The 17604-nt window shown below is 49.4% G+C and overlaps 1 protein-coding gene across 1 annotated transcript in view; it reads right to left on the bottom strand.

Moving 5' to 3' along the window:
• The window catches only part of LOC128271383 (neuropeptide SIFamide receptor-like), a 79261-nt gene that overhangs the window by 33952 nt on the left and 27705 nt on the right, over positions 1 to 17604 (bottom strand). Inside the window, exon 3 of the mRNA XM_053008876.1 lies at positions 7254 to 7353. Within this exon, the coding sequence (XP_052864836.1) occupies positions 7254 to 7353 (100 nt within the window). The remainder of the gene's footprint in view (positions 1 to 7253; positions 7354 to 17604) is intronic.

Genomic DNA, 17604 nt, shown 5'->3' with positions numbered 1-17604 from the left:
CCGGTCCAGGAGTGACGTATGGCTGTCGAACGGCGGAAGAAAATGTCACAGCTCATGGTGCCTGACTTTCGTGCGCGGTCCTTCTTGGTCCGGGAAATCCCAGCATCATCATCTCAGCCGCAGGTGCAGGAACGTCTTTCTCGTCGACCAAACTCAAGGTCACGGCGACTTGGAAGACGGAACCAGTCACATACGCGCCCGTTGGGCAAAACAATGGTCTCCCCGTTCCCGGCTCGCACCCAACGGACGGCGCCGCCGACGTTCGTGGTCACCTTGCGCTCGCGCGCGGGACGGATACACTCAAGGTTGGTGGTCAGCGCACGTGCGCCGCGTCCTGATGCATATTCATAGTCATGGCCGGTTCATTATGCCAGCCAGCCGTAGCTTTTTAATTATGCTTATGCTGTGATGCAATTCTGACCGTGCACCACCGTGGAGCCGATTCGAGGCCCACGTCCTTTTGAAGTACACCCGAAAGAGGTCCTGAGTCGGTTGCCCCCGCCTGCCAACCGAGGACACCGAGGATGCAGGCGATCGGCATTGGCCGTCCCGTCCCTTGAAGTGGATGCGGACAACTGGACAAGACCGCACCACCACCACCACCCTGCACGAAGCGCACCCAACAATCGTTTCGTTTTCCGGTGTCATTTGATTGCCATTTGTATGGTGCCGAAGAAATAGAAACAGTCAGAAAGAAAACCGGATCATCGTCTCACTTTTGGCCGCTACCGCTTCTGTTGACCCGTGCCAACCTCGTCGGCTCAGGGGGCCTTGTTGGGCTTTTAGGCTAATTAGCAGCACTTCAGGCGAGATGATGGTTTAGTCTTGCCAACGGATTCGTGCTCTGGAGCACGTGTTTCATCGAGCATCGTTTCCGGTTGAAATTGTAATCATTTCAGCTGCGTGCGTCTTCGGAAGCCTTTTCACCCTGGTCAGCCTAGCCGATGGAAGTAATTAAACGTCTAAGCCCACCAGGCGCCGAGCCTTGACCACACGCCATAATCCCTCGGCCCTTCAGCTGTGTCCCATCTGCAGAAACCCTGCAGTCCGATCGTTGGAGCTTTAAAGCGTTTAAGTCCATTGCAAAAGTGTTACTCGGAAAGAGGGCAGTGGAGTCTTGAGTTTAGTAATACCTTAACTTGCTCCGTACAAATGCTTTTTGAGCATTGTACGAGAATAAGTAAACACTGCATGAATAAAGTAAAATACTGAACATTATTTGTGAACGAAGCGGAATTGGCAAATGGTGATTAGTTCAACCAGCCAGTTTGTTCCGTGGTTTACTTAGAGATATAGGGATATTCCAGGGCTTTCTTGGAGCTTCGTAACCATCGTATTCATCTGATTAAATTTAAGAGACCGCTCTGAAGACACACCTTTTACAGTCAACGGTTGAGAAAGGAGCTGAAACAAAAAACGTGTTGAAGGCTGTTTCTAAGAAAAAAATTTCAGACCATTTCGAAAGTAGGAACAAATGTAGACTTAGATATAATTCATAGAGTACGGATTTTTTTAATGGTTATGACATCGATTTAGAAGAATGTACAAATAATTTTCGAGTCATAAGCGAATTCCCGATATTTTACCGCCCACAGTAGTCCTTTGGGGTAAGTTGACAAGCAACTCGGCTAGTGACGCCATTTTGGGGTGAACTTTTCTCCACATAACCGTACAAAACAATTTCTTCGCAGAAGTAAAATATTTTCTTTAAACACAAAGGAAGTTATCGAGTTAGTTATCCCCACATAAACGGTAATCAGACAAGGTGTTTAAAATTAGGCGAGGCTCTATTAGGCGTAGTGTAACGTGTACCGTAAATAGTGTTATGGTTGCGGCATTGAATAAAATGGGCGATCGCCGGGCTCAAATAGGTGTCAATGTCGACGTAAATCGAAATCCTAATGTCAAAACACTGTGTTCAGTGTTTCAAAAGTCTCTTTTTTCAACATTCCGCATGATTAATTGACGATGAGCCCATAGCTCGTCTCAAATACTCTTAACCTTGCCGAGCTGCACTTAACCCTCTGGCCCAAAAGTAAATGCCCAAACCTGCAGACAGCACTTCCCAAGCCCAAAACAAAAACACCGGCGTTACGTGGGCAGTGACCGTGGAAACGAGATAAAACTTGTCATCCATAATCTCGCGCCGACACTAATCGATCTCCGAAATTCTGCTGACACTGATCCGACGACGGACTTCGGCCGTCGACGGCTTGCTTGCTTCACGCAACCATTTGGCCTATTTTTGGCCGAAGCGGATCTACCGACTCCCGGCCCTAGCGCTGGGCCACTGCTTGAGTCCACAGGCCGCAAGTAAAGAACCAGCCTCCCGGAGCGTGTAGCGGCCTGCCCTTGGACCGGCACACAGATCGCCGAACGGCACGACACGCCACGCCGGTTTGCGATGTGATTAATTTTTCATCTTTCTCAGCCACCTCGCGGGTACTTCACTTGAGGCCAGCCCGCGAAGGTACTTGGCGAGCCCTTCGAGCCCAAACGAGACACGGTCCGACGGCGAGGCCCGGGTCCGTAAATGGTATGGTGTGGTGGTGGTGTCGAAATTTGGCCCCGTTTTGAACCGGCCCTGGAAGCGTGCGGTGAAGTCGTTGCGTTTGAAGAGCGTAGGGCCAAGCGCGTCACGAAGGGCCTGAATGTCGCTTGCGAAGATCGTAAGTGAACCAAGCCGAGCACACGGCTACGGGTTTGGTCGATTGCTAGACCTTGCAAAGTGCAACTTGAGCCGAAGCCTTCGGAACCGAAAGGCCGATCGGGTCGATTGGGGATGGGACTGTTTGGACGAATCGAACTGGGTTAACGGCGCTGCCCCTAATGAACCTCTGACCTGCGACCTGCGACGTATCTGATGCTCCGTTGGTCTCGCTCGTGGGTAATGATTGTTTTACTGCAACTTATTCACTGCATGCATTTACAATCTTCTAGTCGTTGTACCTGGAGCATCAAGACAGCGTTACTCATTGGGACAAATTTATAACGATATTTAATAATTTAAAAAAAATGAATTTGAGAAAAATACTGTCTTCCAGCCACCATGGGTAGCAAGTTGGCGATTGTCGATTTATTGAAAATTGAAACCCCAGTACAAGACATGACAGGCAGCTCAGACATTAAACACATTAAAATCAATTTTCTACCCAGTTTGCGAAGTGTTTACGCACTGAGTTTAGTAAAAATGTACAACCAGCAACCAGGTGGAGTCCAGGCAAGCGGCCAGTACGATCGAAGGAGCTGCAATTTTATTATGGGCCGGGCCTGGTTTCACTGGACCGTGATGAAAAGGGGGATGATGATATGGGCGCATGTTGATGCTGCATAACGAAGCTACACGAACCGGCGAAGCCATGCACCGGCCGCTCTCACGCACATTACGCACGATTTTATGCATGCATTTGGTGCGTACAAAATTCACTGTTTCTAGGCAAAACGATGAGGGTTGAGCGTATCTAAACGGTTGGCACTTGCTGGGGCCGAATGTAGGGCCCTCCAGGCTCGTGTGTAATGTGTAATTGAACTGAAATGGTTCAAACATTGTTTAAATCAAACGCTTTGTGCGTCGTTTGAATAAAATTGGTAAGATTCAATTGGTCCCGAACTATGAACCGAGAAATGAAAGGAACAAATTAATCCCTGCTACGCGCGGTAAGAGCGCATTCTTTTTAAATAGTAATAAGTTTTAAACGATGCTCTACATCACAAAAAGTCAATATATTCTTCAACTCTTTTTTCAGTCTTTTTTAAATCCACTAAAATTCAATCAAGAGCAAAACGTTAAATGCAAGACACAGGAAGGCAGAATAATTTAAATCAAAGTTCACCGGGCTACGCAGCTTGATTGACAACTTACAGCATCAACTTAGAACTAACAGCACAACTAATAACAAATGATGAGACGAAAACCGAAGCAGTTAATTGTGCCAGGAGTGTCGGCGAGTCAATACGCGAAGTCGAATACGAAAACGGCTTAGGCCAAACGTCTACGATGCTCAAATGATCGTAGACAAAGTAGAAGGCAACGGGTTTTCGGTTGAGACCTATCCTAGTGAACTTGCGTTGTTAGGTCTCAATGTGATCATACTGCGGATCCCACGCAACTCAAGCATACTCAAGGATCAGGATCAGGAGGAGGAGCTTTTAGATACACAATTCTTTATTAAACGATGTACAAAATATTGTCTTGATTCTTATAAAAACCAATCAAAATTAATACCAATCAAATCAAACTTGAAAGCTTATTCACACAGGATCGCACAGTTTAAAAAATAAAAACTTTACAAAAGAGTACCAAATGAACCCTTGAAGAGTTAAGTATTGAGTTGCAATTTTGGTAGTATTAAAATATTGAATTTCTAATAGTATTGCACTGTTTATTAAACATCACCAATTACCACCAATACAACTACCAAAACAAAATCAATCAACAATCTCTAAGGCAATTCCAGCCAAATAAAACAAAAACAAACTTGTCACGGCTTGAAGAAAGCAAATTGAACCGAACAGAAATAACAACTCCCCCAACGGTATTGGTAGAAGAGGCAGCCAAAACACTCCTTCAAACAGTCTACCATCCTGTGCCTCAGTGGCTGATGGGTCCAAAACGACGGTGTACCTGCAGAAACTGAGAACGGTGGCGCAGCATTTCTCCATGTGAGTCCATGTGCGCTCCCGGCGAAAGAGGCGAAAGTAAATTAAATTTCCCAACGTCACCAAGCGGTTCGTCGTGGGCCACGATGGCGCACGTCGGCAAAGCGAACCGAGGCGGGCGACTCACATCGTTGCGGCCAATTTTGTCGATCGATTAAAATTCCGTAATTGGCTTAATGTCGGCATCGCACCCCACCGCGCCAGGCTGCACCGAGCGGCTGCAAGGCCCAGGCCAGAGCAGCGATGCAGGGAATTAGAGAGACATTTTGTAATATTACGCCTGAAATTGATTGGTTTGATTGAATTCTGTGTCGCGTGTTGGCGCCCGGAGGTGCCCATTGCTAGATTACGGCATCGTCGCGATCGCGAAAGCCCGACGACGAGTTTGAAAATTCGCCCTGAACCTAACGAGCAATCAGGGCTCGGTTGGGCTGGCGTTGGCACTTGGGCTCCATTCGGCCTCCGATCAGGGTATTACGTTAATTATTGGATAAATAATAAAATGAACAGCATCCGTGCGATCGTGCGCGTTGCAGGACGCCACAGTGTTGTCGGCGAAAACGGAGACCCCACTTTGGCGAACCCACACCATTCCACGGTCGGGCTGGCCGCCCTCTTAGTCGCCGCAGTAGTCGGAGGCTCTCGCGGGAGCCGAGAGCAGATTACCGGATGTGCCGACATTTTTTGTTGTTGCTGAACTGCACTTGGCAGCAATCTGGTCGACGACGGCTCCAACTGGCGGCAGAGTTTAATCAACCGTGTAATCGGTTACTAAAATCGATTGTACGCACCCGGGCAGTGTGCCGCCCAGTGCGCCCAGCTACGCACCGCTGCTCCATGTTCCCATACGGTTCCCTCAGAAATCGCTAACGAAGCTCCAATTGGACAATCATAAACAAACGGCTCAGTGAAGCGAGCAGACTACCATACGCTGCAGCCCCGTTCGGAGGAAGGACGCGGTATTTTCGGGGTAACCCGTTCCCGCTTTGGCACTGCACCATCCCATTTAATGTCCCGGAAAGCGTTTGGGGCAAATTGAAATCATATTTCAAAACATTAATCCACCCATTGCCAATGTAACGGGATGCGATGGGTCAATTAAATGAACGGTTATTCTGACCGAGACACAAAAAGTGACATCAATTTTGCTAAGGAACTACATTTTCCACTTTCCACTGCGAAAACGTCATGAAAAATTATGGCACCATTTATTATTTAACATTAATTTTATTAAGGTAAAAACGGGCCGGAATAGGCAAAATGATTATGTTGTTTTTATACAATTTTGGAAAAAAACACTTACATGAACTGAGCAGGAGCTCAAAAACACAAGTAAAGTCCTTTATTTTGAAGCAGAGAATGGTTCTCTTCAAGCCGGTCGAAAGAGCTCTAAATCATCAGGGATTTAGTTACCGTAACTTATCAATCCTATTGGCCGGCGACAATGGAGCTTGCTGTTCGTGTTGGTGTGGCAGTAGTGCATGCATGTGTTGTGCACATATTACGCTCTCTCCGCTCTGCTTATGGAACAGTTACATTGTTTGCCGTTTGTTATGGCCGCATCACCATCATCGCCATATCATAATCAACGTGGCGCGGTAAATCTCGCCGGCCACTCCGGGTCGGCGACTCCGGGAGAATTTCCGACAGTGCTCCAGCATACCGCACCGGGCAGGGTACGAAATTCAATAAAAAGCTCGTTCGTTGATCCTTGCCGTTGATCCATGTGCCAGTGGCAAAGTCCCGCTCATGTCTATCGAGAGTCCATTTTTCGGTCGACTAGAACCCCAAGACCAGCGACTGAGCGAGCGAGCGAAGGATCCCATTCGAGCGATGAATATGTATTACCTTCAACGGATGCCGGGGCGTCACGGGAGCGTAGAAGGAAGGACCGGCCCCACCCGTACCCTCCGATGAAGGGGCATTGTGTTGGGGCACTGGTACTCCTTCCGGTCTGAGATGCCTGTCCCGTGGCGTGCGTTACAACGGATACATACATGCAACAGATTACTACCCCACACAGACGTGGACACACAGGCACGCACTTCCTGAAGCCAGAAGAGCCCTCCCGCTTGGCTGGCCCCCGTTCCGGGTTGGGGCAATTGTTCCGCTGGGAACCATTTATCTGCCAGTCAGTGGCTACTCGAGGCGTGTCGAGCTCTGCCCGGATCGGCGGAAGGCAGCCAACGGAGCGTACCGATGAAATATGTCCAAATTAGCATTCATCTCAGCCTCACACATGCCCGAGTGGCGTTAATTTGCCCGATAGGTTCCGAATGGACCACCGGGCCATTCGACGACGGAAGGTCCTTGCGCCGGGCCGCCTCGGAGCCGTCGTGTCTTCTTTTAGGACAAACACCGTGCATCCGGTGGCTCCCGATGAGGCCGGGGAATCAATTTCGGACGCTGGGCTGGGCTCTACGGAGCCCCCACCGCCGTGGAGAAGGTTATGCTGACAGCCGGAGGCCCACCCAACACATGATCCAATTCGACGGCGGGCAATAATTCGACGACGCCCGGTGGGTCACCGTAAGCATTATGCAACGCAGCCCTGTAGGGCTGGCCCAGGGGGCAGAGGTGTGGCGTGTACTTACCGGTCGAGTGACACCGCAATCAAACTGTAGACGGACGCCGCCACCGAGACACCCTGTATGTAGGGTACGGTTTTGCACATCAACCATCCGAGCATCCAGGCTGTGGGAAGGAAGCGGAAAGAAGGCGGCATTAGTGAGTTGCAACGGAACACGCGGGGAGCGTGCTCGAAATTGTCATGCGGCACGCGGAAGTTATGTTATTTAAACTTAGATTGATCTTCGTACTTGGAAATGAGTTGTGAAACTGAGACGCGAGACCAACCCGAACCTCGGGCTGTAGATTCGCTGTGTGGAGCTGTGGAAAAAGGCGTCACAGCCCATTGTGCAACGGTTGCACCGCCACTCGAAGATTTGGAACTTAAATAATGGTGCCTTGCGCTTAAACTCGTCAATCGGCGTACTGCGAGGACCGCAGGGAGTAGTTTTCTGGCCCCGGGCGAGGATCTGCTTCCTATTGTTCACTGCCCACGGAGAATGCAAAAGTGGCCTGAATGTGGACTGAATCAGTGCAGCACTCATTTGCCCAACATGTAGTCCAAAAGTTGTGTTGTTAATCATTCTTTTCGTGGCTACCTCACAAAAAATGGCCACCAACAATGTGAATTGAATTTGGTTTTAAATTTGATGTGAACTGTTTTCAGTTATGCTTATCACCGATGTGCCAGCAGTTCCCGTACTTTATTGTTTAACAAAAAATGAACCAAAACACGTTGTAACGAAACCAGCGGCCTCAGGCACCTGATTTCGTGGTTAAACATTGCCATTGACAGCGAGTTTCGGGCAGTTTTTCGAGCAGTTATTACGTGGGTAACAGCGAGCTACGTATAAATGCAAGCTGCAATATTATTGGCCACCAAGGATCCAGCGGCAGTTAGGTGCCCATTTGGGGATAAACCATGAAGTTCCATTTCTATGCCTGTTTAACTATAAACTCGCGGCTTTGGTTAATGCTCAGCTAATGATCGAAATAAATGAGCTACTAATACCAGCTACTAATTCTCATCGCAAAAATAATGGTTTACCATTCGAGACAAACAGAATTCTTTCTGGCTCACGGCTTTTCGGCCCACCTAGCAGGTAGCGCTTAGTGCCAATGTAGCTCATTCGTCACTGTTTCGTGACCGCGTTATGAGCGTTGGCATAATAATTTCCAACTTCGTATCCCCCAGAAACACACAGAAATGCAACCGGAGCCTGTGTCCCGGTGCGGCTGAAGTGCCGCGAAGCAAATGTCAAAGGTTAACGGGCTTCGAGCCGGGCTGTGCCTCGGCGGTTGCACCGATGATGATGATGAGCTCGAGTGCCATTGACGTGGCAATCGAAATGCGGTCGGCGAGAGTGAAAGAGAGCCGGAGCGGCTCGGCTCGGAGTGCACGGGAAGTTCTCGGGAAAAAAGCTTCGCGCCAGGCGAAAAAAGTGCATCCGGCCGGCTTTTCATTACCAGCGCGGGAAGGTCACAAGGCCGCACTTGCCAAACTTGCCCAGCGCCGCCGCCAGAAACCGCGTGGTTTACTTCTTTCATTTTCCGGCCTCTATTTGGTTCTCTCTCTTTCCCTATCTTGTTTTTTATTCCCCATCGCTGCCTGTAGAGGCGTAGATCTCATTAGCGAGTGCACGCGAGCGGTGGAGCAGCATTCGGAATATTTGGCCGCCTCGGTCGTCCCCGGCACTCGTCACCGTCCCGAGTCGCTTCCGTCATTAACGTCATCTTCAGCGTCACCGCAAACCACAGCCGCCAGTTCGTTTGGGCTGCAGGTCGGCCGGGCCCCAAGAGCTCGGCCGACATCCTTCTGGCAGCAGCAGCGGGATGTCGCTGACGGTGACGTTCGCATCATTATCGCGCATGCAAAACGCACCCACGGAGCCCGCCTTCAAGTGGACCGGGGCGTTAAATGGCGGCAGCAGCAGAAGAAGCCGTTCGCGGGGTGGCGTTTCGTCATGCCTAAACCAACCCGAAGATGCCAACCCGGGAACAGGAAGTAGCAGTCCCGTGTTGGTCGGGTTGCGGGACACGCGTCTTCGGCGGAGGAAGTGTGTTCTGCCGTTTCTGCGGTCTTTGGGCCCCTTTCCTGGTCCGGTTCGGTGCGCTAACTACAACAATCCAACGTCGCCGTCCGCTTGCGGTGACACTACCGTGACGTCCCAAGACCCACGCATACGTAGAAGACGCCAGACCGTGCCGTCCAAGATATGCGACTTTCGCGTGACTGATTGTGGGACTTGCAGCGTAACCTGGAGCAGCATCGCGGCACTTTCTTATCACAAACCCAGGCGGCGTCGTCACCAGGTCACCAAGAAATACTGGCGCCTCCATCGTGGTGGCTTCGTGACCGAAAAGTTAGACAAGGCGGTACATCTTCAACTCGAGCAGCTCACAGCCGACGTTCCACCACACCGATAAATGAATTGTTCACCGCCATTAGGACGAAGTCGGTAGAGCTGAAAATGGCGGAATGTTGGGACAAACAAATCGACCGAACGCCGCCATACTTAATGCGCTCGGGACTACAAATAAATAAATAAACAAATACTTTTCTTTCACTGATTTCCAGCCGCAGCGGCACAATGGGCGAGGCAAAGTACACACTTTTAGGCGGATGGAACCGACCGACGAACCAACGTGCTATGCCCGACGACATACCATGCCACGGTTGCAGTTCGCTTTCCATCGGCAAAAGTGTGTATTGTTCGAAGGACATCATTGTGCTCCGTGTGCTGCTCGTCTGGCGTCACTTCGCCCGAGTGATAAAAGATCCCGAAGGAGCTATTCAATTGTTTCCGCTGTTAGCCAAGAGATTGAAGCTCAGCTAGAGGGTCCAATCCAAAAACCGCTCGTTGACGTTTTGCGGGTTTTATGTTTTAGGGAAGCTCTGTATCTGTTTTAAACCAAACTGTACGCACCGCGCGCTACTCTTATCAGTTTCATGGTACCGGGGGCTGCTTCGGAAAATCTGGTCTTTATTAGATTTTTTGGTCTGTATGGTCGTCAGTGAAAAAATAAAATGAAGCTCCGCCAGTAGTGTGCAGTTAGGAAAACAATTGCATTCAGTTAACGAAAACAACATTTTAATTATCAGAAGGGTATCGAAATCAACTCCAAGCTTAAGAAGGATCATTTCCTTGCTTCGTTAGGAAAGAGGGAAGGCAATAAAAATAAAAACAGGCAATTGATATTACCTTCAGTGTGGATTGCATACCTTTAGGCGTATTGCTTAGAATGGCCATCTTCAAGGAGCACAGTAAGGTACAAACCATCGAAACCGGTAGATGGAATGTCCGCGAAAGATGTGCCCCAGCGTCGACGTCAACCGAGGACGATGATTAATCAATTGGGGCTACACACGGGGACGATAAATCAAATTTTACGGGCGCAAAAGTGCAGCAATTACAATTATCGCCGTTTACCTCAAAGGCGCGCGCGATGCCTCCCGTGCAGTGAGAAACGTGCCCACCAACTTCTCCACGGAACGGCGCTACAGCATCCGTTCCGACGCACGGTCGTCCTTTTTACGACACGACGAGAGGGGAACCGACATTCCGAGTCCGTGTACGAGGCGAAGCAAACGTGTCGTAATTGCTCACTTCCTTCCATCCGGCTCGGCCCAGAGCATTCAGTGCACTTCGGGCGCCTGCCTCATGAACCGGCCCATCCAGTCCATGTGTGTGTGTGTGTGTTAATGTCAGGACGTAGGCATTAAATTAATGGCGTTTATAGGTTCAGCGAGCATGTATGATCTTTTCATCGCAACAGCCCCGTTGCCGTTGTTGTAGTTGTTGTTGTTGTTGCTCCAGCCACAGCATTGTTTTCCGCCATGCAACCGTCGGTCCGCTCTGCACTCTGCGCCGGAATGCATTGCACAAGAAAGGCAACCCAAAACCTCCGGACTGAGGCACCATCTTCTGCCGAGCGCGCCAGGACTGCCGGGAGTGGGTTTGGGGGCCGAACTTTCTTCCTGGCATTTTCATAATACTCCATCCGAACCTTTCACTCGCTCTCTCTTACACTCTCGGCCAGCCCATATGTTTATGTATGAGCCAAGCCGGGCGGACGACTTACTGGGCCCATCCAGGCCCATGTTCTTCGAAATGTGCGCTCCGCGGCGACGGCACGATTCCATTGTTGTGCACACGTTTCGGGATGTGCCTTGAACCGGAGGGGAGACCCCTTCGTTGTGCGCCTTCCCTCGAAGCCGGGGGCCTTCCTTCACCAACGGGCATTTCGCTCTCGCCGTTTGTCTCAGACCTGAACTCCGCACCGGTGGCCCAGCATCCTTTCCGGGGATGTGTGGTTGGGAAAATTGTTTCCGTCACCGAGCGCCGCTTTCGCTCGGATTATAAACGTCCCGGGCGGCACTCGAATGTATACTTAGATTATTAAAAATGCATGCTCACTGTTTTGCGGTTTTGCACTTTCGAACCGTTCCACGGGTGTATCGCGTGTCGCGTGGCGTGGATTGATGCCATAATCGGGCAGCCGATCTGCTGGCCGATTACTGTCGTGGTACGCGTCAGGTAGATCCCATCGCTAATGCCGGATGGGCAATTGTCACCACGATTTCCGGATCTACCGGTGCAAAACGAGGACGACGTTGGCTCGGTTCGAGCTGAATCGAGCGGTGATTGCGTTCGATGAGTGAAATCGGAACCGGAAAAGGACCTCTTGAGTGTACTCTTTTCATTCACTGACAACCGGATCGTGTGCTCGGTAAAGTTGTCACCTAATTCATGGGTTCCCTTGGGAAAACTCGGTTTTGTTGGATTCATTAGTTGCAAAGGTGACATTTTAATACCAAAGTAAACGTAAGTTATAGGCCAATAGGGTGATGTAAAGCCACTTACATATTTTTACTACTATTCCTAGTTCCATTTCGCTTTTCATTTTTGCTGTACCATTTACTTTTTGTTATTGACCAAGTTTATAAATTTGTCGAACATTTGTCGCTGAGAAAGATTCCGGGAACTGTTTGAGTCAATTTTTTTTTTTAATCTTACAAGAACGGGCCGGACTGTATTAATTTGAGGGCATTTGTTTGCCTCGAAATATGACGATGGATGAGATTTCGGTTCCACCTCTACATTGTGTGATTCCGGAGACAGCCGCCCGAGGCGATCAAAAATCTCTGTACATCCTCTGTAGGTTTTATTTTAGTATAAAGTTCAACAACTACCTTAAAATCAGCATCAGGGATGTGGTTTTTCTTCAAGATCTGTTGGGCTTTTTGGCCCACGTAATACAAAAGAGAGCAAGACAAGTATGCGACTAGACAATGGCAGTGGATCAGATATAAAAAACAAGGAACAGGAAGTTCATAAAAATACCAAAGTCGTGAATTGAACGTGAATACTGTCAAAATAACCATCGCCGGCGGAAAAGCGGAGAAAACAAATGGAGCAGCAATTATCAAACACCATTCAACGTACAATAGCTAATTGTGGAAAACAAAATAGAGAGTGCTCGCCATTTCTGCCGAATGCTCACGTTCATTGGATTAAAAGTTGAACCGTCACACCGGCGCACTGGCAGCGGGATCACCGACGAGAGCCGATGAGGAATTCAGCTCCGGTGAGCCACACAAACTCATGGATCTTGACCGCGATGGCCCCGCTCGCCTCACCGGTGCCGGTGGCGCAGGGTGCATAATTCTTCGACGTCAGGTGCCCTCGGGTACCCTTGATTCCCAGAATTTCAGCCATCTCAGGGCCACCACGGCTGAGGCCCTTTACGGCCGCTAGGCGGCCTCATGAATATTCATCGCATTTTCTTCGCCAACCCGAGCCACAGCCAGTGCGCTCCACCGGCCCCGATAATGCTCAAGGATAATCAATTCCAATTAGAACAATTCTCGGACCACTTCTCGGGCCGGCCTAATAGCTGGCCCCCTGGCAAGGTGACACGCACCGCAGGGACACGGCGCAGCGCAGGTGTGAAGTGACCATCTGACTTTCAACGGAATGTCGGATCGTGGTCATCGTTTTTTTTTTTTTTAATTTTACCAACTAACAATCGCTCATGGAGACGGGTGACGTCAGTGTTTTATCTCAACTTTGTACCACTGGTCAGCTGCAATGAAATAACCCGTCGCCCACGGCGGCAGCTTTACAACCCACGCCCGGAATACTCCAATACTTTCCCGTCCCAGGCCCTTCCAATCCAGTACAGAACATTGTACGGAAAGCCATTAATTTCTTCGTCCGTGGGCGCATCGGACGATAAATAGCGTAATGCTGCACCGACACCTCCACCGATGCGCTTGCGGAAGATGGCTGAGGTCACCGGCGGACCAGCAGACGCATTGGACGATGGCAACGACATCGACGACCAAGACTCCAAAACCCATTAGTTGCCGCCCATCAGGGGACAGGATTCCCGAGGAACTCCGGGGGACGGAGTGCAAATATTTTGATCCTTTCGCCGGTCTTGCAGTGCTTGGCCCACGTGGCAGTGTGTGGGCTGGCAGCCCTCAAAATTGGGAGCACCACCATAATGCCGATTTCAAGGACACCCGTCGAAACCCACGCTTCTGTCGGAACCCCACGAAACCCTCGGTTGGGGCCACCTTAAAGACTTTGTCCAGCGGAACTGTGCGACGGGCAGCCTTTTATAGAGGAAGAGAGAGAGAGAGAGAGATTGGGAGAAACATGGCTCGGGCTGTGGCTGAGATCTGCTCGATGACACTTCAATCCGGTCCGGGGTCCGATCAGCATCACCGGAGGAAAGCCGCAAATTGAAATCGGCGCCCGGGATGGCCGGGGCCGGGGAAGGGCGCTCTATTCTTTCAATCGAGTGGTGCACTTATGCGCGCACGTTCCCACCGACCCATCGAGCTGGGACCTTCTGGCCGGGATCCCGCCGTTTGGAGTAAGGTGAACGCGTCCCCCCGAAGCCAAGCCGGGTTTTGAAGCGGAAGAAATTAAATTGCCCACCGTGTGTGTGTGCGGCCAGGGTACGTACGTGATGTGTGGCACTCTTACATCAAGTGTCGCTCGCGAATGCGCCCATCTTGACACAGTTTCTTCCATCGCCCCTCTCGGCGCTTCAAAGGTCCTGGCACTTTATCTGGATTTTTGGTTTCGCTACTTGGCCCCTCCACGAGAGCGAGAGAGCGAGACACGGTCCACATCCTTGCTGGGCCATCATCGTCGGCGTCGTCGGGCCCACATGTCGCCGGGTCTTCCATTTGAGAAGGATTACGCTCGGGCAAGATAGCGGATCGGTTATTACTCCACTCTACCGAGAATTGAGCCATTAATATCTGATTCGGATCTCCACCGGTCCGGCCCAGTCCGGGTCCGGTCCCATATTATCGCGTTCCTTCCGCAACCTTCCGACCATATTGGCAGGATGAAATTAAACGCTCCCCAACCCTGGCCGGCCGGAGGGTGGTGGTGGGCGCAAAATGGAATGAAAATGTCACGTTCCATCTCGGTTATTGCGCTTTGAAAAATTGAAATTAATAAATCGATGACCTGGGCAGGGTTACGGGGTGGTGGTGGTGGTCGGGAGGGCAGATCGTGGGTGCTTGTTTCTGCATGCATTCGGCACGGCCAAGCAGAAACGGCGAAAGCAAATTGAATATCGATCCTTTCAGTTGCGCCTCCCCACATTGGGTGGGTGGTGCTGATGTAAAACGGTCCCTCACTTCCAGTTCCAGGAGACACGCCGGGAAGCGTTCATTTGCTACGATTGTACACACACACACACACATATATATATATAAACCCCGACGTGTGTTTGATTTTTATCTCTCTTATAAACGTTTCTTTCTTTCTTTCCGTTCCGTTGCCAAACATGCGCGTATTATAATCAAATCTATTGTTTGTTTTGATTTCTATCTTCCGCCGGAAAGTGTGGCACCAGAATTATGCTGGCACGTCCACATGGGGCAGCTTTTTGAAGCGTTTTTGTTTCTGTCTTCTGTCTCTTTGAAGCTCAACGTACGTAGAGAAACGGAAGGAAAACTTGTCTTACACATTTTGTTTCTATGTTCCACTCAGCACGCCATTTTCACAAATGTGGCACACATATAAAATATTTCAAACCTTAGTTTACTCGCCTTTTAAAATGAACATGGCTGTTGTAAAACTATCAAACCACGGTAAGAGGATCAATTTTGAGCATCAATTGAAATATTATTTAACAGAGAATAACATGAGTAGCTTCAAGCGTGCTTGGAAAAGTTCTCTAGCAGCAGTAAGCCTCGTGGGACATTTTTAGAACTTTCTCGGACGGTTCACAGTTTTAGGCAAAGTTGCTTCACGCGAACTGACCTTTTCTGGCATTTTAAGAACGGCAGAGCAGACAACGCGAGGTTTAAGGTTATGTTATCAACATGGAACGTAACCACACCTTATCTAACGAAACAAGGAATAAGAAAGAATGACATACTGCAATAGCAGAACACAGACAATTTAACGATGCTCTCTAAATTATATCGGGACACTCCAACCTATAACCTAAAACAATAAAATGTTTTGCGGATCGATGATTCTCCGAAGCTGCAATATGCATACAAACGGCAGGGAAAGGTTTATAAAACACCGACAATTCGACTGAGTCGGCATGAATCTCGAAGTAGAACGGAACTGGGACTAAAATTGTAGAACGATCATACAAACATTCGAAATAGTAGGATCGACGCCCTAAAACAACACCGCAAGGGATCATAAAACCCAATACACGCATTAAATTCAGCAAAGAGGATACCTGCGTAAGACAGATAAGCGATGCGTGGGAACTTAGAGAAAAGGCCAAGAATATGCTGCAATGGGACAAGAATAGAATAGTTGTAAGGAAAAGCACTATAAAGGGCGCGATTTTTTCGTGAAAAAAATCGCGAGTCGAACCCACTAACATCGCGTTTGGTCTATGTTCGTAACATTTCCCTTCAAACGCTGTCACAAAGGACGAGTTATGCGATACAAAATCGGTGCTTCTTGCCTTTGGTTCTGTACGACGGCCCACGCTGGAACTCTCTGATATACTGAGCTGAACTGATATACTTAACAACTTCCTCAACTAAACAATATTGTCAAGTGTTGTGATGAAAGTGAGCAATATTGGCCGAGAGTGAAAACAGTGAGAGAGTAACTCGAACAGGCCCTCATGTTTGATAATATAAATATAGCCGTTTACGATACTTGCAATCTTAATTCAACAGTTCAAGTTGAATGAAATTCAAAAAACCTACCCTACACAATTTACACTAATTTATAGACTAGCGATAGTCAACTTTCTCAGACCCAATCGGAATCTGTTCTATAAATTCAGACCTTCTTTGATCTTCGTACACAGCTGTTTCACATTCGGAAATTGTTTCCTAGCGCCTACTATACCAAATACTATATAATCTACGCACTCTCTGTTATTTGTATTTCGCAATTACGGTGCAGTTCCAGATCTGTGCCGAAGCCGTTTTAAAGCCTAGGCCTGAATTTGATGAAAACCCCACAAAAAGAGCACCTTTCTTGCTGTTTACGATAACTTTTCTCCCTCAGCTCCAATTATGACTCTTTGTACGGTCAAATTAGTTGTAAATAAAGTCATTGGGGAGAGCCAAACATGACCAAATCCAAGACGGTGGCGGCGGTGTCATAAAAAGAAAACCCGCACCGTGTGACCTCGCTCGGCAGTCGTCGCCGGGCTGTGGTTTGGGCACCCAAAGAGACCTATAATTCCCACAATACAGCCCTCGAGTGGAATCCTTCAGCCCTAGGGCTCTCTCCGTCCTCCGACGCTTGCGGCAGTAGTCATAAACCTCGCACGGCCACGGACGCCGCTGACTCGAAATCCTGCGGGAAACGAAACGAAAAAACGGGAGAACCTCGCACGAAAACTGGGGGATGGGGTCCCCGGACATCAGGCCCGGAAAATGTCTCCCACACTCGTCCACCGTTGAGGGGTGCTAAGACATTCAATTACTTCAAAACGCAAAAAACGGACCGAACACAGGAAAGATCAGACGAGAACGCCCGAAAGAGCACTCGGTGCCCGACCGGAAGGAGCCCAGCTTGGGCTTGGGACAAGGAAGGACACACTTGGGCCACTCGGAGACCCCGAGCCGTGTGGCCCGGGGTTCGTGTAGCGCACCGCAGCGCAGCGATACATCTTCCCGTACGAAGTGTCTTGGAAAATGGAAGCGAATAAAAACGGGAGGTTTTCGGGCGAAAAAAAAAACCAACAACAACAAGCTGCTGGTGGCTCCGGTTTATGTAGCGAGCGCAAAAGCAGGTCAAACACCCCCTCGGGCGGATTTAGGCGCTCACCACACCACCCGAAGCAGCAGCTGGCAGCGGACGGTGGACCCAAAGGCTGGTGCTTTTTTGTGGCTGTTGTTTTTGGTGAGTTTTCGGA

Source organism: Anopheles cruzii, chromosome 3 (genome assembly GCF_943734635.1).
Source record: "Anopheles cruzii chromosome 3, idAnoCruzAS_RS32_06, whole genome shotgun sequence".
Lineage (NCBI taxonomy): Eukaryota > Metazoa > Arthropoda > Insecta > Diptera > Culicidae > Anopheles > Anopheles cruzii.
The sequence above is the reverse complement of the archived record's forward strand: the minus strand, read 5'-3'. Positions and strand labels throughout refer to the sequence as shown.